This window comes from Manacus vitellinus, unplaced genomic scaffold (assembly GCF_001715985.3).
Source record: "Manacus vitellinus isolate BGI_N305 unplaced genomic scaffold, ASM171598v3 scaffold_3_pilon, whole genome shotgun sequence".
NCBI classification, from domain to species: Eukaryota; Metazoa; Chordata; class Aves; order Passeriformes; family Pipridae; genus Manacus; species Manacus vitellinus.
In genome coordinates, this window is record NW_021940535.1 from 40,122,693 (window position 1) to 40,146,911 (window position 24,219).

The window sequence follows — 24,219 nt, forward strand, 5'->3', positions numbered from 1 at the left end:
GTTTCTGCTATCGGGGCCAGCTGCAGGTGGGTGTGACTGCTGCGGCTGCTCTGATACTTGCTTGGTGACTCAGTTCGGGGCTGGGCACAGTGTGAGATGGAGGGGGCATGTGCTGAGCTGATAGAACATATGAGGTCTGAAACTCTGCACAGGGAATTTGAGGGGTTGGTTTGTGGGTTGGGTAGAACTGGCTTTAAAATATTTTACTGATTTAATAGGTATGTTGTTGGCTCTTACCTGTGTTTGGAAAATGAGTGTTAGATTCACTGTGGTACTGTATTTAGACCACTGGAGTATTTAGGTATAACCATGTACCTCTTCAGTATGTTGAACAACGTGCAGTGTTCCTGCATCCATGCTATGGGATTACAGTAAATTAAGTACATTGGTGTTTTCTGACATTTTGAAGGGACTATGATCAAACTATTCAAACAGGCCATCTGGTAAATTTTCATCTTGTTTTTTCCTTGAAAAAGGGAGATGATTTTATCTCGTAGTAGATATTAATTAATTTGTCTGTGTTGAGCAACCTACGGAAATACATAAAGAAATTTTAATGATTTTGTCTCAGTGGAAGGGTATAGTAAATAAATAAAAACTTAACAGTATGATTGATACAAAAATATTAAACAGCTATTTCACTCCCTAATCAGTGTCCAAAAAAAAGAAATTTAGGCTGTTGATGTGACTGAGGAATACAGACTAGTAATTACAATATACTACTTATATTTAGGGGAATTAAATGTGTCTATTTTTATAAATATATTTTTTGTTGTTATGCCTGTGCATCACGAGTGTGTGATGTTGTGGGTATTGCTTTGACAAGCCCAATGGTAAGTCATTCTACCTGGCTCTAAGCATGCAAGATACTTTTGGTGTAGGACTAATTGCCTAGCTCCTGGAAGGCGGTTATTTGAGTATGAGACTTACTCTGTTTCCTTTTTTTTTTTTTTCACCCTCCATAGCCTTAAAGAGAATAACAGACAGTTTTAGTCAAGACAGTGTGGGGAAAGGTTTTGAGATACTGATGGTTCAGGTTGCTGTAACACATGTGTGCAGAATGACCTTTAACCTTTGTAAGGTACTAAACAGGTTAATCACGGTGTTGTACCTCTTTGCTTTTGTGGTGGACTGTTTTTCTAACCTGCAGGGTTAGAGGTGGGGAGGAAGAAATTTTTGAAATAGTAATTTGTCAGTGCTTGTGTAGTCAGAAGGCTCAGAAGACAGAATTTGGATTATAATATCTCTAATTCTGCACCATGCTATGTCATTTAGTCATTGTCTCTTTGTGTCGCTCTTGGAAGACTTTAAAACAATTTTTTTTTTATTACTCCATTTGCTCGCACTTATCAGTCCGCTTACGTAGACTGTTCTTTCCTGTAGTTGCCCATAAGATCCACTCTTTGCCATTTGCAAAGTACTTTGTGGAATGTGGAACTTATGTGGAACTGTTCAGATGACTTGAGCTTAGGCACAAATCCAGATCTAAAAGATGCTGAGAATTATCTCTTTCCATTTCAGCTGGGATTTTTTGTGTTTAAGTGTTTTCATATTGAGGAAAACCAGCTTACCTTGAGAAGTAGTTGGTAGGGAGGCCAGAAGCAGGAGGAGTTTGGGAAATGCTGCTTTTGGTTTTCTAGATGTCAATACCTTTATTGCAGAGGCTGAGGTGCAGGAAAATTTGGTCTGATCTGTATGCATAAAGAGTTACCTAGAAGTAGTTACAAGTAGTCTCAGTGGTTAAGAAAACAGCATTGCTTCAGTGAACTTAACAGCCTGATTTTGTGCATCTGTGTAGGCTGTTGATAAACCTATTTAAACTTTCTGACTTAATGTTGAGGAGAAAATGCCTGTTAATTTCTGAATTGGCATGTTAGGACTCTTCAAAGTGTCAAAAGTTGTAAAGGCTACTTGTTTGCTTGTAATGGAATAAAGTTTGAGAGTAAGACCAGCAAAAGGACATACTGCATTGTTGTAACTAGAAAGGCAAAGTGAGTTTTACTCTATGTGAAAAGAAATATTCATGTGGTCTCCTGAAATACTTCTGCATCTGAACTATGCTGTGGTCCAGGCTGTGGATAATTTACTTTCTCCCCTCCCCTCCCCTCTTCATTGCCCTTCTACCTCCTTAGAATGTAGACTGTTAATTTTTTTGAAAACATACATTGTGAACAGTCTTTCTTTTTTCCTTTAGGGACCAGTTACTCTCCACAAGAAAATTCACACAACCACAGTGCTCTTCATAGTTCAAATTCACATTCTTCTAATCCCAGCAATAATCCAAGCAAAACTTCTGATGCAGTGAGTATTTGTGATTGGTATTCATCCCTGTGTCACCCCATTCATACACACTATATTTTCATAATTTTATGTAAGACAAGCAGCATGTACATTACCTGTTTCAGTGAGTTTTCCAACTTAAGGCTTTATTTTATAAACACTCTATAAATTCAAGATGCAGTTGTTGTAAAACAATTTTGATTGATGATCATTAGAGCTTTGAGCTACCTACCTTTACTTTTAAAATACTAGATTATTTAAATTAAAGAAGAAATACTTTCCATTACCTTTATGGTAAATCCAGAGAAGACAGTATGATTTTACTTATTTAAGATGCACTGTGCATTTTAGTCACTTTATTATCTTAGTTTTAGTAGTTAAGGTAGTGTTTGTTAAAAATTGCACTAAAACAAAATAGGTAAATTTGCAATGTATAGAAAAATTTTGAAAATACAATAATTTTTGAGGAAATTTTAAGGTGAAGGAAACTAATAGTATCAATATTGACATTACTCCATCTCACTAAACATACTATTAGATTTTTGTTTAAGGTTTGGTGGGAATAAACCAGAGGAAACTTGCAGAATGCAGTGGGAGCATAGTGGTCACATCTTCAGGCTATCAGTGAAACAGGCATTTAGAGATGGCGTAAATGGAAAACAGTGATGCAAATGCATATAAGGATGCCATGTAGTTTTAAAAACAATGAAAACTCTTAAATTTGTATATTAAAACTCTCAAGTGGTCTTTTGTCCAACACTGTTTGTGCTTTAAAGGCTTATGATTCTGCGGATGATTGGTCTGAACACATCAGCTCTTCAGGCAAAAAATACTACTACAACTGCCGAACAGAAGTTTCACAATGGGAAAAACCAAAAGAGTGGCTGGAAAGGTATGTGCTTGTGTTTGTTTTAATTGTCTAAGGAACAAATATTCTTAAGCTTGTTTAAGAGTTGAGCTTATCTAATAGATTACTGCTATAACAGATTGTGGTCTAAGTCTGCCATGTTTCTACCCTTACTGTGACCTCTGGCACTTATTTTATCCCATAACAATCCAAAGCCTGAGGAGGAAGTATGGTTGGTTTGTTTGTTTTGATTTTTGGTGAGTGTTTTTTAAGTTTTGTTTTGAGTTGTTCTGTTTTCTTTTGTTTTTTTGTCAGTGTTAGTGAGCTGAACTGGTACATTGTGGGCTTCAACAAGCACGGGTCTAAGGAAGCAGTGGCCAGAGTTTGCCAACCCTGCCCGTAGCAGCAAGCTCTTAGAGCAGTTTAATTCATCTCATGTTAACTTCACCCATAGAAATGTTATATTATTAGATGATCTAAGTTCTTACTTAACTTTTGTTTTCTTTTCTTCAGAGAGCAGAGACAAAAAGAAGCAAGCAAAATGTCAGTTAACAGTTTTCCAAAAGATAGGGATTACAGAAGAGAGGTGATGCAGGCGACAGCTGCCAGTGGGTTTGCCAGTGGAAGTATGTGGTTTTTTTACAGCAATATGTTCTTGCCTTGTTTGCATTACTGTTTTCTTTTCCAAACTTTAAAAATTAAAAAAATCCCTTTTCTTAGCTGTTTTTGTCACCTTTTTATATATAAAAGCAAAAGTGGATAGCACAGTCAGCTCTCCCAAATGTTGTTTCTTAAAATAACTTTAAGCCTTTACTAGTGTAACACTTGCTTAGTGCTGTTCGTGGTGCTCCTTCTTTTTGCAGCTTTTACTGCCTAATTTAATTATCTTCATGGGTAGTTATCTAAAAAACTTGCACAATTTATAGTTTAGTTGGACTGTTGTGATCATTGAGACCTGCCAATGTCATATTTTGAGCTTAAAAATAGAGATGCAGAGGTCTCTTTTAAAACCTTGATTTCACATCTGAAAATAATAGGCTAATTTAGTGGATTATGATATCAGGGTTTTTAGAGGCTTGTATATGTTATTGCAAGTATGTTTTTACTGCACCAGTACTCTTAGCAAAACCTTTTCTGCACTATGAATTTCTGTAACTTTGAAATTTTTTTCCTGATACTTAGCTTTAATCTTTGTCAATTCAATTTTTTTGTGGAAAATAGTTGTACCTGTGGGATTCTGTCTGTATGCTGATGTCGTTTGGGTGAATTTGTAGCATAGCTCTCAGGATGATTTAGAAGTAGAAGTCAGAGTATTAATCTTCCCCCACAATCTTGGGACCTGACGACGTAGGGATGTATAAAGGACTGTTTTTCTGTGTATAGTGAAACCTACTGCATGTGCTAAAACATACTGAATGCTACAAAAAGATAGCAGACATGCATAATGCAGTATTTGTTTTGTGATAGATGACAATCTAAGAATCTATAAAAAGACTTACTCCGTATTTGCTTGGTGTGTTCCCTGTGGAGCATATTTTAAAGTCTTATGATTGTGTGACAAATGCAGATTAGTCACTCATTTAGTATATATAGTTGTCTTGAATTAATTCAACTGTAAGTAAATTTGTTTTAGTACCTAAGTGACGTGAAGAGGAATTCTTTGAAGGCTAGAATTTAAAACTTATACTTGACGTTCAGGATTTTCAGCAAACAAAAGAAAAATGGCACAAATTATCTCTTCACACTAAATACAAGATGGAAATAATAGATTTTGATTTAGATTTTTTTTTAGGCGACTTCAAAAGTTAACTTGACTGTAACACTTGTTATAAAGCAGCCTTTCATCAAAACACAGTGCTTAACCGGAACTCTAAATCAAGCAAAGGTCAGAAAATGCATTTTGTCAGTGAGTAGAATTAAATTTTGCCTTTTTTGATGCTGATCTACTTAAAGCTTTTTTTAATCATAAGAAGTTCAATCAGCTCTAGTTGTTGGTGTGCAGCTGTATTAATCAAAGTCTCTGCACTTTGACTCATTTCTAATTTATTCCTTTTTTTCTTATTGCAACGTTACTTGGGGAATCCTGAAAAAAGTGGAAGACAAGCATTCCAGTGACACCAGCAGTATGCTCCCACAGAATATTTTATCTCAGACAAGCAGGCACAATGACAGAGACTACAGACTGCCAAGGGCAGAGACTCACAGTAGTTCTACTCCAGTACAGCATCCCATCAAACCAGTGGTTCATCCAACTGCTACCCCAAGCACTGTTCCTCCTAGTCCATTTTCTCTACAATCTGATCACCAGCCAAAGAAATCCTTTGATGCTAATGGAGCATCTACTTTATCAAAACTGTCTACATCCACATCTTCCATCCCTGCACAGAAAACAGAGAGAAAAGGTATGTCAGATGAAATTGCTTCTAGTATTCAAGATGATGTTTTGCATTTACATTGCTTCTTCAAAGTATGCTAGTTCTAGAAATGAAAGATATTTTTCCTGTTTGATTGTGTGTGCTTAGAACCTGATTACTGTTTTGATGAGTTTATTTCCTCCTAAACCACATTTGCTGTATCTTATACAACTTAAAATTGACACTGCAGTATTTGCTATTTACTAGCTTATTCTGCAAATTAACATTTCAAATTATAATTTGAAAAAATGTATTTTAGTAGGACATATTTTATTTTTTGTCTTCTCTCTTGTTTTGGATCTTTGCCCTTTATTTGAGTTCTTAACGTAGATGTAGTTACACTATTTGCAAGTCATTTTGGACCATTATGTTTTATGAACTGCTGTTACTGTTTGGAATGCCAGTGTCAAATCTTTCAATCAACACAAGTGCAATTCTTAGAGGAAGTGAGACAGTTCTCTCCATGTAACAGCAATTCTTCTGTTTTGATCTGTATCTTGTGAAATATTGGATCTTCAGTTATAAAGCTGCTCAAAGTTTGTGTTTCTGTGTAATACCGATTATAAACAGTTTGAGTCAAGAAGTGAAGATCAGGACTTCACTGTGCATTGTCTGTGACCCTTTAAAAGTCTGTATTTTGGTTAGATTTACTTCATTACTAGGAAAGGAGCTCAAGAAGGTTGTGAGAATGAGATTTGTGTCATTAGTGATAGTGGGATGCTTGGTATAGTTGAGTTTTTTCGGAGTGGTATTGTATACAAAAAATGAAATTTTGAGGTCTTTGGGAGAGAAAAAAATAATTATTGAAAATCATGGTGGGTTTTACTTTAAAATATTGCATAATTAGTATGTCACTGTATTTTTTGGGGAGGATGGCTTGTTGCCCTGTTCATATTTGCACGTTGGTTTAGTTAGAGAAAAATAGCGTAGTTTTAAAAAGACGACCAGAACAGACTCTGGTCTGACACTGGTCTTGTATTCTGTTTTCGGGCCTTCCAGTTTTCTTTATTAAAGAATTCCAGCTTTTACACAGAGATAAGAGTACCTGACCATCCAAAATATTCAACCAATACTATATGTTGACAAATACTGCAGTGTAAGGCAATTGTGCATGTAAAGAAATGTTTTTAATGCTTCTTGAGACTTCATTTTTGCATGACTTGGCTCACAAATGCTGACTGTAAACTACAGAGGAACAGACTATTTTCAGCAAGCCTTTTTCTAGTCAGCACAATAAAGTGTGAAGTAAGGTGTACTAGCTCATGCATGGTTCTTATCTCGAGTACAGTAGTTACCTACTTCAATTAAAGCTCTATGTTCTGATCACAATTTGATGCACTTTTAAACATTACAGTGCAAAACATCCATGTCAAGCATTCTCTTCTTTAGTGTATCTACTCTGTATCTATATCTAAAATACACTTTAAGAAAACCCTTAAGACTCAGTTCTGGCATATTCTTACTTCCTGTTTGGTGTGTGATCAGACTTCAGACTGGATATTCTTTCCCTGCTTTACTGTACATCTTTATTAACTGAGCAACTGACTCTTTCAGCAATTGAAGAAATTTCCCATTGTGAGAACTGCTACAGATGTTGTCAGTGTGTTCTAATATTTCTTGCATACAACATTAATTTGAGAACATACAATTGGATATGAAGAGTGAAAATGATCACTCAGAGCAATCTTGACACTGTAGATCTTACTTTAGAATCTGTGTTACCATGCATGGTTCCATATTAAATAATTCACTTAACTTCTGTATTCCTAGGTAGATGGTTTTTTAATGTTGTATGGGTTAAATGGGTAGATTCTGTGTAATACTCATGCCTCATTGATCTAAGTGTTTCATGGCACTTGATTGTGAGCAAATATTGTACTTATTGAGCTTCAGACAGGGTGGATTACAGAAAGTTAGTAAATAATTGAAGAATTAGAATAGGTGAATGTCAGACTTGAAATTCTTATTCTAGAAAATGTGAGTTTTTACATGTTGGTTGAATTTACCTCTTACAGAAACAGAAAAATTCAGTGCAGGTTCTGTCATGATAAGAGATCATTCAGAGAGTATATTCGGTTGACTTGGCTTTTTCTTGTTTTGAGAATGTTGGACTGTCTCTTTAAGGAAATGTAACCTGTAAATTTTCTGTAGCATTTTGCATATTTAAATTCAAAAGAAGGAAAGAAGCAGTGTTTTGGATGGTTTACTTCTGTTACTCATTCTCTCAGAGGTGACTGTGAACCTGCAGTCTTACAAGGTATTTGTTTGTAGCTGTTGTACTAAATGAAAATAATTGTCCTGAGACACTTGGTTCGAACAGTCTTCTAAAAGTGTCTTTGTAGAACTGAAAAATAGTTTGAGAGGTTTATTTTTACACTAGTAAAGCAAACAAACAGCCTTTGATCTTTTTCTCTTCACTGACTGTGCCATCCCTCTCTCTTTCTAAAAAGAGGTAAAGCTGTATTTTTTTGCCTATAAAAACAGCTTGGTCCAAATGACTGAATAATATATGCAGTAGTCCTTGCTTAAATGAATTCTTGCTTCTTGTCAATGTGTTGCTGGCAGCCTTATGCCAGCATATGTGTACCACTGTTTTAATAGTTCTGGTTTCAGTGTGTGTATTTTTTAATGCAGTAATAGTTATGAACAGCAGAACAACAAAAAACCACAAAACCCAAAAACAATGCTTTTTTCAGCTCAATCTCTTTTGCTGCAGGGGTATGTTGTAGTCCCACAAGGAGATTGAATAAAATCCCTGGCTGAACTATAGCTCAGCTGTTAGCAGTAGTCCTCTGCCCTCAATGGCTGGCAGTAGTGGAGAGTTCCTGGGGAACTATTTGACCTCTACCCTTTGGTTTGAATGTTCCAGTCAGAATCTGCTGCTTCTGTTTGTGCTCACTGTGAGTGCTTTATGCAGGTAAAGTGTGGGGTTGCTTTTCCTACTTTTTGGCTGCTTTATCTGTAGGGCACATCACATTTTCCTATTTCTAATTCAGTTACTGAATGAAATGTTGTATTGTCCATATCTTAACAGTGTGTCTGTCTGTAGGATACTACTTCTCACACCTTTACTCCAAATCCCATCAGGCAGCACTTCTGTTTCTAGAGCAGCAATATTCTAAAACTTATGACAGAACAGAGCAAGCTGGCCAGTGCAATGCTGGGTGGGTTTTGACCTTGATGCTTCTGATCCTTTTCTCACCCCCATGGTTTTCTTACTTGTAACACTTGCTAGTCTTTAGCGGTCAGTTATTAACATTGCTTCTGGTATCGTTGCATCTTCTTTGGCTGAGTTCTGCAGTTTTAAGTGTATTATTAAGTGTATTACTCAATCCATGTGGTGGTTAGAAAAAGTTACATGTGTGAGACTGTTGGAAGTTTCTTCCAGTACCTTATACTTGTTTGCTGAGCATTGCTGTTACATTTATTTCTGTGGCAGAGGTAAAATACAAAAATTCGGTTTTAAGACTGGTATAATCCAAATGTGAAAAAGAGGGAATTTTTTGTATTTTAGATCATTTGAATGTATTTGAGAATGCAGTTACTCTTGTTGCCGTAATTTCATTTGGCCAAATGCGTTTACAGAATGCATTGCCTTTAAATATTTATTAATTTTTGTTGCGGCTTAAGGCCCTTGGTAGATCAGAACTGAAGTATGTAAAACAGATAAATGTGACTGTCAGTGCTCAGAGAACTTAGTTGATGGACTGTACACTTCAGGTACTTCAGCAAAGAAAATGTGTCATGATTCTTAATCATCAGCAGAAAATGGAACAGTTCTGTTAGCTGTTCTGTTGTTTAATCATTGGAGCAGAGATGAGGTTTATGGGGCAATAAGGCATGAATTTCTGAAAATTTAGTAATGTGGTTTTCCTCCCACAGAGAGCACACGTGCACGGTCGTTGCTAGCAGTGCAAAGAGAACAGCTCCAGCTCACAACAGAGTGGTTGGGTAAAACTGTGGAGTTGAATCCAAAGGACTTTGAATCCATTTGTTTTGTTTTAAATGGCATAAAAATTACATCATTAGTGAAAGCTATTGGAACACTCAGAGGGTCACTTTAATAATTTACAAATTGTCTAGTCAACAGTATTTGCCATGTCATTGAAATAAATTAGAAGAGCAAGCCACATATAGAAGTATTTTAGCGCTCATGTAGGGAGTGCTAGTGTGATAGGTGTCACAAAGAGCACTGTGAAGGAAGGCCCTTCCTCCTCAAAAATACATTTCCACTTCTTGATTCTTCTCTCCCCACGCAGTTCTCTGTGGCACTGACGTGCCTCATGAACTCAGCACACTGTAGGCAAGAAGGGAGTAAGCAAATGCTGGGCACAGGTACTCGAAGGACTCCAGCCAACAGAACAGGGTGACCGAGGCACAGCAGAGGTGCAGCACTTCATGCAAACAGAGTGGCTGAACAGTCAGAATGCTTAGTTTTTCACCCCTCTGCGTTAAACACAGTAGGCTTAGGATTGTGTTTCAGAATGTTGGTCACTAGTGGATCAGCTCTTTGCTTAGGACCAAGGATTCTTGTCATAAGAGGCGGAGCTTGGGGATGGCAAGATGCAGCAGCGTTTTTATGTACTTCCTCAAACTCTGAGAAACTGAGGTGTCTAGGTTGTAACTGAAGAACATTGTGGCCCAACTGCTGAAAATGATCTTTTATTTTTTACTGAAAGGATTGCTTGGCCATGTTATTTAAAAATTCCCACTACTTGGAAAAATCACAATATTTCCATTCTGACTTGACATGGTATTTCTGCTTCAGATACCTCTTTGCAAAACTTAGGGAAAAGATGCACCTGTGTTATACAGGTTCTTGTCATAGGAAGTACTGACTGCTGACTTGGAATTCTGTCCTTTTTGTTCAAAAGATGCGATTGCAGGTTATGAATACAAAGCTCTTCCATAATCATTGTGGTCTTAAAGAATTATTTTCATTACAGAAAGGTTTCTTCTGGCTCCATTTTAATGTTAAACCAATGAATAGTTCTTCACATTACCTTAATCTCCAGATCTAGTTGTGTTTTCTTTTTGCCATCCGATTACTTTCTTTCCTCCTTTTTGTTTTGGATGGCTTTATTTCTTGCTCATTTTTTCCCCTGTGATTAAAGTCGATGGCCCAGAAATTTGTTTTGTTCTATAATATAGTTCTGTGTGTAGACTGCATCTAATAAACTTGTTTGCATGGTTGTCAGAAAGCATACTGTATTTTCACATTGTTTCAACAAAGTGAATAGATTTTTTTAGAAGTTTTCTTAAAAGCTCCAGACATTAAAACTTTAACGTGTGTAGCTTATAATGGAAAAATTTGTACAAAGTCTTATTTTTAAAATCACAAAAAAATTAAAAAATAATCTGATTTTTTTGTTGTCATTCAGAGGAAGAGATAAAATGAATTTTAATTAATGAAGATTTTAATACTTCAAAAGATCAGAGCAGGCTATGTTCTACTTTTGGTTTTTACTTCATTTTTTTAATATTTCAAAACCTTTTCTGGGGACTTTCATGATAATAACTGAAATTTTAGGTGAGGTTGAAGAATTATTTGCATGGCATTTTTATAGAAGTTGGTGTTGACAACGAAGAGGCTGCAGACTTGCCCTGTTCATTCTCCAGTCATGGTCTAAGACTTTTGCAGGCCTTGCAGCATAGTCATTTACAAAATGTTTTTTTGTAAGACACAGACTAAATTTGCATTTCTGTTGGTAAAATTCCTGTTGTAGGTTCAAGATTAGTCTGATTGATGCGTAATGATTCAAATTGGGTTTATGAATGATTGCCATGTAATCCAAATCCTTATTTTGCAATAATAGGGTAGATAACTTGTTAATGAATGTGACTTGATGTTGACACAGGTGTAGTGACCAGTGTATTGGAGTTGAAAAACTACAGGACTTAGATTTATGAAGCTACATAACTTTTCTTAGCATGCTCTGTTCATCTTGACTGTGTTTCATGGTGCTTCAAGTGCACTTAAGAACTACAGGACTGTATAATTAGTAAGCATTTTTTAAGAATCTTAATAAATGTTTTAGAAACTAGAAAATGGTGTTTAGATGTTGGAAAGTAAACTTAACTGTGTGGCAAAATGTACAATGAAACAGTCTCTCAAAGCAGATCAGAAAAGGGAAATTACAAAGGAAAAGGAGGGAGTGAAGAGTTTTTGCTTCTATTTGTGGAAAAACAGGGAAATTGCACACTCCAGTGAGTGATAACCTGAAGATTTTTGTCAGGCAGACATTTCATCTTGAAAAGTTTTGACCAGTTATGTTATCTTCAAAAAGCAAAACTTGCAAGCTCTGTATAGCATCATAAATTAAATCAATTTTTAACCTTTGTAGTTATATTATACAAAAATGGATGTGAAAATATTTAGCAGCTTTGTTTTATTGGCAGTATTTCTAGGATTTAGTTATGTGAAATGAAGCATGCAGTCTGGAACCATCGAGTAAAACAGATTGGTTTAAATCACTGTAAAAAACTTTGTGATTATACACAGAGTCGGCAGTCTGTATTTTTAGCATGTTTGTCTCCATCACAAAGGAGTTTCTTGTTGTAGAGAAGAAAAGGTAAAGATTACAGGTTGAGATAAGAATTTACTGTAAACAGCAATGAACTAAGAAATGAACAGTAACAGCAACAATATTAATAAAAGGGTGTGCAAGAGAGGCAAACAATGCACACATGAAAAAAAGTTCACCACATGTGAACCCACAATACCTGAACCGCTACCACGGTACCATGACTGGAAGAAGTTATAGCATCAGTGGCAATGTCATTCAGCAACCAGTATTATACAATTCAACATTACAGACTCTTCCCACCCAAAAATCAAATTCTGTTGAGGTACACATTGTGTTTCCCTGTGCCTCTGCATTACCTATCAAGTGCACCCAGGTCCTTGAGCAAAAACGATCCCATGGATGGGTTTGCCTTTGCTTGGGGCAGGACTAATTCAAACTGTCTTCCCTAGAACATTCCTCCTGTGCACCACAGAGACTTTACCCCCTTCTGCAGCATGTATAGGTTCTGACTGGGCAGGGCCAGCTTGATTGGTGGAGTTTCTAGTGATAACTAGCCAGGTGGCTGTGACTAAATGTCAGTCCCACTGTTGGAAGGTTCCACCATCCATTGCTTTCAAAGTGTTTTTAACAGTCTGTTGTACTGTTCAGCTTTTCCAGAGGCTAGTGCGTGGTAGGGGATATGATATCCCCACTCAACACTGTGATGTACTTTTACAGCCACCTTCTCTCCCTGGGCAGCAATGTCTTGGCACAATTTGGCAGCCCAGTGCATTTACCTCTGCACTGCCAGTTGGTCTTTTTCCATTGGTCCAGCCACCCCAAAGAGCATTTGCTGCCATCCACAAGTCAATGTAGAGGTAGAATGCTGGCCATCCCTATTGTTCAGCAATATCTAGAGCCACCTGGATGCTTTCAGCTCTGCAATGTGAATTGATCCGCCTTGTTCACCAAAAGCTTCTGCGACTCGTTGTGTAGGACTCCATAGGGCAGCTGTCCTTTTTCAGGGGATCCCTGTGGTACAGCAGGAACCATCAGTAAAGACAGCGGGTCGCTTTTCATTTTCAGGTAGCTGATTATATGGTGGGGCCTCCTCAGCATGTGTCACCTTTTCCCCCTTCTCTTCTGATGATAGTCTGAAATTTTTGTCTTCAGGCCAGTTTGTGATGATCTCCAAGATCCCTGAGTGACTGGGATTTCCTGTTCGAGCTCGCTGTGTGATCAGCCCAACCCACTTACTCCATGTAGCATCAGGGGTGTGATGTGTGGAAAGGGCTTTCCCTTTTAACATGCAGGCCAGCACTGGCAGTCAGCAGGGGCTCACCCAGCTGGTGGCTGAAGTCTTTTTGCATAGCTCACAGCTCACCTGGGGATAGGGATTGGGTGATTATTTCTGGCTCTTTCTCTTCCTCCTGTTCAAGGACCATGCTTCCTCTTCATCCCTCACTAAGCAAACTGATTTGGTCTTGGATTTCTTCTTCTGTACAGGGCGATTGTTGCCAAGCGTGGGTTGTTCCTCATGTTCAGCTGCAGTTTGAGTGGCCACGGTGCCCGCTGGTCTGCTTTCCTCCTCCTCCTAAGGGTGCTGTCTACTATGGAAATGTGTCTGGCAAAGAATAGCTGTGGCCCAGCTCACCACAGCAAGGTGCTGCTCTGGAGTTGGCATGGCATTCTCCTTGCAAGTGTTCTGTCACTTTAACAGGCTCCTGTAGTTGTTCAGGGGTGAACTTTCAAACCATTGGGACAGAGAATTTCCCCAAAAACTGGCCCATTTTCTCCCACCTTCTGTGCCACTCTTGACTATCCTCCCTCAGGGCAGATCTCTGAATGGCCTTCCTATAAATCTCTCTCCTGACTCTAAACATGATGTAAACCATATTGAGGAGACATAGCAGACATAGCAATAAGACCATGCTTTCCTTAACATCCAGAGGAAGTTCTGAATTCACAAAAGCTGTTGTAACAGGCCTGAAAGAGGAAAAGGGGGTGAAAAGCTGGGGAAGATCATTCTCCCCTGTTCCCTGCACAGACTGGGTATGATTGTTAACTTGCTCACAAAGGTAGTGTCTGAGGTGAGGGCAGCAGAGTAGCACTCAATGCACATCCCACATGACCCTCATTGCCCTTGATTTTATCACATAGTAAACTGATACCCCACAGTACAGTAACAAAGCAATCCCAATCCCTCTCCCTGCTCTGAAGAGGAGCATTGTGATGGGCACACTGCCTGTATGAGAATATGTACAGGGTTAGGTACCACAACCACGTGAACAGACCGAGCAACATTGTGACCGATGTCTCTGTATCTAATACAACAAATGCTCAGATCAAATTTGTTTCCAACTGCTCTGGTCATATCTGTTATCTCAACCCTTTGTACCCCATGTTGGATACCAAATAAGGCTGTTGAGTTTTAGGAATGATGTTCCCTAGTTTAGTGTTCCCATTGCCACACTCCAAACTACGGTGCTGTGTGCTTGCTGCTCCCTCCCCTGTGGCAGGCTGGGGAGGAGAATTGGAGGTACAAAAGGTAAAGATAGAGGTTGAGATAAGAGCAGCTTACTGGAAACGACAATGAAATAAGAAACAGTAACAGCAACAATATTAATAAAAGGGTGTAAAAGAGAGGTGAATGCCTTCACACAAAATAAAAACCTCACCACATGGGAAGCTGTAATACTTGAACCACTGCCACAGTGCCCTGACTGCAAAAAGACCCCCTTCCCCCAAGCAATGGTGAGGTGATATAGGATAGCTGCCCCTCCTGGCCACTACAGAAATTAACTCTGTCCTGACTGGAACCAGGACAGCTGCTTAATACAAACAAGAAATATGTGTATTTTCACAAATATCTTTTACAGGGGTTTTTTGGCAGAAAAAAGTTTATATGTTTTATTTTTACTATGAATAACTGAAATTACTTAATTTATGTAGCGAAGTGATGCTTTGGACAGTTATTGTACTCTGCATCCTCTATAATGTTAAATAACAGAGTTATTATGTGATATACATGTAGGTAGTCATGATCATAGAGATGTATTTTTTCATAACATTTAGGCTGTTGGTTTTGTATTGTAAAGCATCTCAAAAGATTGGAATGTTAGTGTTAAACACCGTTCTTGTTTTGCATCTTTAGGTGTTTGATGTGGGTGATTGTACAAAAAATACCTTTCACAGATATATTTTAACACATACTTAAAATACTTAAAATAATAATACAGGTATGGAATAGTGTCTCCATATTGTCTAAAAGAAATAACTGGACTGTGTTGAGTTGAGGTAGTTCATTGTGGATTTTTGTAGCATAGAAACTCATCCAAGCTAAAGTACTTTTACAGACCTCATGGAATTCAGTCATTTGAGTGACATGTTCTGAGTTCTGTTATTCAAGAAATGAGTGAATACCCAGAACTGGGCTTAAGGTTTGTCTTCACTGCATTGTTAGCTTGAGTTTGCTGTTGATTTATTGTATTTTCTGTTCAGAGCTGCAACGTGGGTGAAAAACACTTCCAGCTGTTTGGCACTGGTGTGGTTTGAGGGTCAGGTATCGCTTATGTGAATTAATAACATAGTACTGAGTTGCTTCTTTACTTAAAATAACTCAATATTTAACTGTGAAGACAAGCCTAACTACATTAAATACCTTTTGAAATTAGTGCTGGCAGTTGCTCAGTATTTGTTTGTTTGTTTGTTTTGAAATGAGGATATTTTGTTGTTCGGGGTTTTTTATTTGGTTGTTTTTGTAAGGTTCTTAAAACTGTAGAGTAGGAGGCTTGTGTGTATATAAGTACTAACATGCCCCATTGTGCTTATGTCTCTTGCTTTTGTTTGCCAGTGCATCCTGTCCTTATTTGGACTATGGTGGATCCAAGTTCAATTTAAATTCCACTTGTTTGTGTTTAGTATGATAAGATTCATGTTTGTTAGATGTGTCTTGACCTGCAGTTGTCTTAACATTTACTTTGAACACTATAAGATTTTATATGCAATAGCTTTTAACAAAGACTTTTACTAATGACTTACTGTTTTAATGGGGGCTAATACCTGATCAGCTGTCCTAGTTCATGTGTTACTGAAAACCAGGCAGAAATTTTGTAACTGTTCCCTCCCCATCTTCAGTCCTTGTAACCCCTTTTGTCTCTTTGTAAGTTATTCTTAAGAAAGCTCTTGGCCAAATGACTAGGTGCTCTCAACAGATACATGAACCAACCCCTTGCCCTGAGGAGCCTGTAATTAGATAAGGCCACATCTTTTCCAGAAGTTTACCTGAAGCTTCAAAATGGGTGTTTGTGCTCTGGCTGTTGCATCCTTGCGAGCTCTCAAATTTGGATTCTTCAGTGGCTTTTTTCTGGTTCAGATTTCTCAGTTACTTCTCTGGAAAAAGTTTTCTGGAGTATTTGTGACCTTTGTAAACTATTTATACCGTGACTGCATGGAAGCAGAAATCCCCTTTCTTTTCACTGAGATTTCTAGTCTCATTGGATTTACATATTGATACTCACTTCTATAATATTTTATGTTTATTTATTTAGGGTTCTTCTGCAGATTAGTTTTAAAAGTTTCAGTTAAGGTTATTGGGAAAACTAAAGCTGTTAGAAATTTTGTAACATTTTATTCTTAGGTAGTAAAACAAAACAAGATTTTCTGAATTCTTTATTAGTAAAGTCAGCATCTTCTTACCTTGACCGTATCTTCAGAGGAAAACAAACAAGCATGCCTTTAAAGTAAAAGAATTTCCCAGCCAGTTATTTTAGTTTTCATTTGGATTTTTACTTGAAATGTGGAATATCCAAGTTGACTTTCTCTGCCCATTTGAGGTGGGTTTAAAATCCAGCTCTTCAATATTATGGGAAAACGTCCTGGGTGAGATCTTGGATCCATAGCTTTACTCTCAGCATCCAGCTTGTTTGGTGCTATAGAACCATTAGTCTTGACTGACTTTGGGGGCAGACATCTCTGAGGGTTTAATAAGGATGAGAGAAGGGGGAGCTAATACTGAAATACAGTGGACCAGGCTTCTTAAAGGAGGGATATTTGAAATCACTGATGGTACACCTATAGTAAGTTGAAATACTTTAATTGAAGAAATTTCTCACAGTACTGGAATGGAGGAGCAACTCCTATGTTAACTGGAAGTCAAGTTCAAAATTAATGGAATAACTCAATCAGAACAAATTGCTGTACAGTATAATTGAATTTAAGTACTACCTATTTCTGTGGATAATAAGTGGTGATATTTGCTAAAATGATATTAATAAAATAAAGGATATAGGTCTTGATGCTTCACAAGAAGCTGACAAGTTAAGAATTAATTATGGGAAGATACATATTTAGATATTTTTCCACTCTGCTGTGGGGATGTTAGCAGCACATTTTTTTACATTTCCAGTACAGCTCATTTTCCTGTCTAAATCCTCAGCAGTGTAGCTGGATTTTGTATGAGACCTAGTCTTTATTTTGCGACTTCTTGTAGTCTGGTCTCTTAATAAATGAAGCATGACTTATACCCTCCCTCAAATTTGACATAGTAGCTTATATGTGAAGTCCATGGGCTATAAGGTTTTTGTTCATAGTATATTTTCCAAAGAAAGATTGAAATCATAAATAAAAATGTAGAATATGAGTAAATGCACAGTAAAAGAAAAAGATGGCCAAGGAATTTTTGGCCTGCCTTTGTCCTAAAAGCTAGGGGAAAAATGTCCCGTTTTTAATACTGGCAGCTTTCTGTCCAGTATGCTGAAGTGGAAAAGTTGTGTGTGTGCATTCCTAATAAATATTAGGTCCAGTAGCGTAAATTGCACTAGATATCAAATATCTTCTTTTAATAATGATGTGGGTGTTTTTCTTATAACTATAGTTAGGCATTTACTCTTCTATATTTAATATGAATGTTGTATTAGTGAGAAGTTGTCAGGTTATATTGAGGAAAATGAAAAATACTGTCTGTCTTCTGTTCAGAGTCTGCATCTGTGGACAAGTCTGTATCCCATTCTTGCACAACTCCTTCTACATCTTCTGCTTCTGGACTGAATCCAACTTCTGCGCCTGCTTCATCTGCTCCTACAGTTCCTGTTTCACCTGTCCCACAATCACCAATTCCTCCATTACTTCAGGACCCAAATCTCCTTCGACAGCTGCTGCCTGCTCTGCAAGCAACCTTGCAGCTTAATAATTCTAGCGTAGATATATCCAAAATCAATGAAGGTAAGGATTCTTTAAAGTTGATGTAATCTCTCACACATGTTAGTGTATTATGGGATGCCAAGCTCTAGTAAATGAAAGCCTTATTTTAATTGAAAAGTGCATAAATGAATCCCTAGGTAAAGTGGGGACTGGTTTCGTTAGTTAGACTTTTTTAACACTCAAGGTTTTCAGATTAATAAATGTTGATGTACATGAGCAGCCTAATTGAGATGGGTGACTTAATCGCTGTATCAGCATTCGTCTGCCGCACAGAAGTTCGTTAAAGCTCTTTGTTCTTTTGTTTCGTGTGCTGTTCTTTGTTTTCTGTAGTTTGCACTGCTGTTCTATTAATGTGTGTTTGCAAATACTGAAACTTCTAGGGATTCTTAAATCTTGTTGCCTAACAACTTTTTTCTTTAGCATAACAAGTTAGCCTGTGAATTAAAGTAGCATATCAGCAACTGTGCTAGCAAGTTAAATTTTGTATGTGTAATCAGTGTATCCCTTAGATTTTTGTCACATTGGCCTAGTTTATTAGAAGACAGTTTATCACTTAGCTATAATGCCTTTTGCTGCAAGAAGAGGTAGAGTTGATGCAATTAGAATGCAATTTTATCTGATGTGGTGTCTGCGTGTGACAGGTTACTGATGAAGAAAGTGGTGTGGGATTTTTTGTTTGCTTCTTTGAACTTGTACATAGATCACTGTTTGTAATTGGAAGCAAAACATTTACATGTAGTGCCCAGAGTTAAGTAACTTTCTAAAAGTGCAAACCATGACAGTCAAAATATGTACAAAATATTCTGTACATTGCAGTTATTTATAAGAGAAAGCTCTCAGTTGCTGCCTTTTAATTAGCAAATGATCTGGCTTCATTCAGTACTAATAGGTGAGCAGATTACTGTTTTGGTTTTTTTCCTGTGCAGGGAGAAACTTTTAAAATTGTAGTGCACTAAAAAAAAGTCTAAAAAAAGTAGGAGTTACCGTGGTTGAAAAATGAAAGATCCAGTCAAGACTCCAAATGTATTTTATTAGAGAGCTGCCAAGTGAAATTTCTAGTCATTTTGTCTTGCCATATCTCAGCAGCAGCTGTGTCTGTCTTGGAACTAGAGTGTTTAGAACTGTTCTGGTGGGATGAGGGCCTGGTTGGGTCCACGTGGGCAGAGTGACTTCACCTTGCACGGCAGGGCTGCCCTTACTGTGCACATGACTCAGAGTTACTCTGTGCTTGTGCTGGTGAGTCAGTTTTTTCAGATTTGTGCTTGGGTGGATTGTACATTCAGGAAGTATCCCACAGAGCCTGTAGATCTTTTTGGAAAGATTAGTTCAGAAGCTCATGGTTAGTTCAAAGTCTCAGTGGCTCATCCTATAAGATGATCTTCCTGTGTAGTGCAGTTTTAAAATGGTTAAAAGTGATTAATTTTTTTTACTGGGAGGAATGACATAGGACAGCTAAACCCAGAACAGATAAGGGTTTTGTGTTTTGCTTTTAAGAAGAAACACAGATTTTTAACTGGAAAGATGCTTCTTTTCCCCTTGAACAGAAGGTCTGCCCCCATCTCTTTTACTGGGTTAAAGTGATACTGCTTTTTGCTTTTTTAAAAATTATTTTAGTGTAAAAAAATCCCCCACACATTATGCTTACTACAGTAGTAAATTGAACAAATGTTGTCTTGGTGTTTACAAGAATTATTGTTGATCCACAGGGTCAAACCGAAGAATCAAAGTTACTTTTAAAAGAATTTTTTTTACGTGCATGTCTCAAAGATAAAACTACTAAATAAAGGACTTGTTTGACATTCCAAGTCATCTTGAGTTCAAGTCATTGAAAAATAGATCGGGTAGATCTTTGGTCGTTGTGGATATGGGAACAAAATCTGAAAGAAAATGTGGTTTAAATGTAATGAGCCAGTTTGAACAGTTTAAAGTGATGTTCTAGAATTGTCAGTAAAACAGAACGTTTGTTTTCAGTTCTAACAGCAGCTGTGACACAAGCCTCTCTGCAGTCTATACTCCATAAAATTCTTACTGCTGGACCATCTGCTTTCAATATCACCTCCCTAATTTCTCAAGCTGCACAACTGTCTACGCAAGGTATTCAGTCTTCTTTTCACTTACATAAAATTGTTACATTGCATTTTAAAAAGGCTGATACAATTTAAGTTTGTAGGAGCTGTGTGTTGTATCTTTGGCCACCGTGTGTGGAGGATATTGAATGACTTCTTTTTCCAAAGATAGGTTAAAAAATTATTACCTGGGGAGCAGGGAAGCTGACACTAAGTAAATCTGCTTCCCTGTCTTGCCTTTGGGGATTTTCTTTGTATGTTAACTAACTCTATATGAGTAATGTGAAACCTGTGCAAGGCCCTCTCTATTTTGGACATTAATTAGATGTTACTTGATGTTCAGTATAAAACACAACTCTTTGAACACCTTTCTTGTGGTACTGTGCAACTGTGACTCTTGGAGGAGGCCTTAAATTCTTAAAAGAAAGTTTGTTCTGTCTGGTGGGAAATATTTTTTTTGGCTTCCAGGCAAGATTTTCAGATATCTTCAGTATGTTCTCCTCGTAACTTAGTAAAGCTAGAAACTTAAACTAAATGCAGGCATCTTATTCAGTAGGTAATCAGTATTACTAATGCTAATTTTTAACTATGGCTGGGGAACTGTTGGTGGATGCCTAGAATGGGTAAATAGGTTTCTAGATAAACTGTTTATGGATTCTGTCAGTTAAATTAAGTTGACCAGTCTAAAATAGGAGTCACAAATCATTTAGTCTCTGCATGTGTAAAAAGCATTGCCTGATAGTTTCTTCTCTTTCCCCCTTCCCTGAAGTTTTAGGAGTTTGGGGAAAACAATTGTTTAGCTAGGATTGTTGTTGAACATTTGTTCCAGTTGTTCACCCTGCAGCCATGTCAAGGTGAACATGTTTGTGTGTTACCTAATACAGCATACTCCAAAGTACCAGAAGAAAATCTAATTCACATTTAAGATAGGAATGGTTTTATTTAAAAGAATTTCCTTCCTTTACAGCTCAGCCATCTAATCAGTCTCCAATGTCTTTAACATCTGATGCCTCATCACCAAGATCATACGTATCTCCCAGGATAAGCACGCCACAGACTAACACTGTTCCACTTAAACCTTTGATGACTACGCCACCAGTATCATCCCAGCAGAAGGTGAGATCCTTTTTGTTTGTGCCAGGTGGTAGTAAGAAATTACTGTACATAATATTAAGCATTGCTCCTACATATCCATGTGCTAGCAGTTTTATATAGGATGATAAAATTTGTATGTTGTTTTTCCCAAAAGAAACAGAAACAACTGGAAGCGACTACTTGACTGTATTTTGGCAGTGCAACTCCAGCATGAAATTCTAGTACACTTTTCTTTTCTAGAAGAAATTTTTGTGCTGGCTTCAGATGCTGTCTGCAGATACTATCAAGGCATTAGTATTTTAACAAAATCCATACAAAAACCAAAAAACATAATTCAAAGGCACCAGCTGATACAATTTTCTAGACTTTAGCCAATAAAAGATTTTTAGAATGGGAGAGAAATTCTTGTGGAAGTTGATTTGATGTAGTCTCAAATTTGGTTTAGAAATGTTCTAGGTGTTTACAGGTCAATAACATGATGTCCCTTTCTCTTCCTGCCCCCTCATCCCCATTCATTCAGAATTCTTTAATTGGATCAGTGACTGGGAAACATTAATTGAAGTTAACATAAAATAACTCCTAAGGTTCTTCCTAAGAAGCATGACTCTAGACTTTAGGGTGAGACACTCCTCCTCCCCTGCCTGAAATCCCTGTTCCCTACCACAACCTCTGCTTAACTAATGTGTCTTTTTTTTAATTTTCTGCTCACAAGAGAACCTCTCATGTCTTGAAGGCCTTTGAGGAGTACTTTTATCTTCAGGAGAACACATTGCATTCCTCATTTTAGTCAAAATGCCTCATTTCCTTACATTTGATTTTTTTTCATGGGTACAAAGAAAACCAAGTGATTCTCCCAGTTTCTTGTGTTTGGCAATGATACAATGAATTGTTAAAGCTTTGTGTGTACTAATCCTGGTTGTTGTCTTTGTTTCTGCCCTTGGATTACATCCTTAGTCTATGTCTTCACATCCCATAGCTAGGTGATAAGTAATGAAATTATCAAATAGCAGTCTCAAGATATTTGGCACGTGCAAATCCTGAGATATGAAGAAGGATCTTTTAAAGTTATTTACTGTCACTAACTGGAAATTGATCTATTCTGGTCTCTACAACGCAGAGATCTGGATCTGTGTATAAATGAAGTTTGATTATCAGCTACACTGTAAACATGGTAAAAGTGTTATCCTTTGAGATCTTTATTTACAGTGTGTTCTGAAAGAAAACTTGTAGGAAGGACAGCCCCTTCCACCCCCCACTCCCCTCAATTTATTCTTGTTTTTTGAATTTAGATTCTTTAGTATTTACCATCCTGCTACAGGTGTTTTCCTAGAACTGTGCATGCAGTCTTGAACCTGCTGCCTTTTCCCCAGTATAGAGGCCAGCATTGTACCTGTGAAGTAGGTGGAGTGATAGGAAACTGCACCTTTAAGAGAGAGTGAAGGCAAGCCAAGTGTTCTAAGTAGGGCCAATCTGTCTTGGTAGACCAACTATATAATTGAATATGCTTTTGGACACACAAGCCTTCCCTCAGGTTTTCAGTAGAGGCAGAAAACTTAAATGCTAAATGCAGGTTTGAGAAGAGCTGATACGAGTTGTAACTGCAGCAAGGCTACCACTGCTCAAAACAACAACATAGTGTTGGTTATTTTTTGTTTTGATATGAGAATCTCCACTTTCATGCAAGAGCTGTGATTGCCTGTAGTTAAGTGACTTGGCATGCAGGGTTTCACTTCTGGTATTTTTAAAATAGGGTATTCTGTATTTTATTGATACATATATAGAAGTTCTTCTGAAAGTGGCGATAGCTGTATTTTGACATACAGTGGCACATTTTGAAATTATTATATTGTAATCCACCTTTTTGTTAAGATTGCACTTCAGTGAGGTGAGATTGCACATCTGGTTTATTTTTGAAGCAGGTATAATGTGTTTGCAATCAAAGTGGTAAGTGGAGTAAATTTCCAAGTTACTCATTCTAAGCTGTAATGTTTTTGATGCAGAACGCTGTTAATCCTGATGGAATGTTGTTCATTATTATAGACATTGGCAAGTTTTTATTTTCATCCTTCTGCAAAGAAGTTATAACTCTTACTATCCTGAGATATCATAACCATAAAAGCTTTCAATTTTCTCATTACCTCAAGTAGCTTCACAGATAGCTAAATAGAATTAGTGATAATGCTTGACAGCAGGATCTTTTCTTGAGTTTTATATTCCTCAAATCTGCTGCTAACAGAGCTGTTGAAGTATTAACATGAATTGTTTGTGTGTTAGTCCCAGAAGTAATAAATTTTGGTTCAGTAGCACATACTTTTCCAGCTTACTAGGGAAAGAACTGTCTTGATAGTTCTTGTATTTGTGTAATTCAGTTCCACGAGATGGGATTGAGATGAGAACTTAGGTGGTGATAGCTCCAGTGTGAGCATGTCTGTTTTAGTAGTCCTTCAGATATGTCAGGTAGGCTAGCTTATCCTGTTCTAAGAGTTTGAGTAAATTATGCCTAATCAAGATGTGGTGCTGTGCCAGGACACACTTGGTTTCAGAGCACAGACCCATGGGCTTAGGGCAGACAAGGTTGGACTGGCACTGTGCAAGCAGAGCCCAGTGCCAGATGCACAGATACTTGGGCTGACTCTGTTACTTAGGGCTGCTTGAACATGTGAGTGTTGCTTTTAAGCTCAAGCTCGTGTGTCTGGATGGAGGTGTGTTGTGTGCATAAGGCAGCTTGAGTGTCACAGACTCAGGATCCTGGGTGTCACATTTTGCTTTTTAGCTGGGCCTGTATTGTGTGATTAGAAACTGCTCTGAAT

General features: G+C 37.5%; 1 protein-coding gene across 1 annotated transcript in view; it reads left to right on the top strand.

The window, feature by feature from the left end:
- WAC (WW domain containing adaptor with coiled-coil) overlaps positions 1-24,219 on the top strand; it is a 55,496-nt gene that overhangs the window by 16,416 nt on the left and 14,861 nt on the right. Inside the window, exons 2-8 of the mRNA XM_018075662.1 lie at positions 2,195-2,301; positions 3,057-3,172; positions 3,641-3,753; positions 5,221-5,529; positions 18,024-18,269; positions 20,220-20,342; positions 21,282-21,430. Coding sequence (XP_017931151.1) covers positions 2,195-2,301; positions 3,057-3,172; positions 3,641-3,753; positions 5,221-5,529; positions 18,024-18,269; positions 20,220-20,342; positions 21,282-21,430 — 1,163 coding nt within the window. The remainder of the gene's footprint in view (positions 1-2,194; positions 2,302-3,056; positions 3,173-3,640; positions 3,754-5,220; positions 5,530-18,023; positions 18,270-20,219; positions 20,343-21,281; positions 21,431-24,219) is intronic.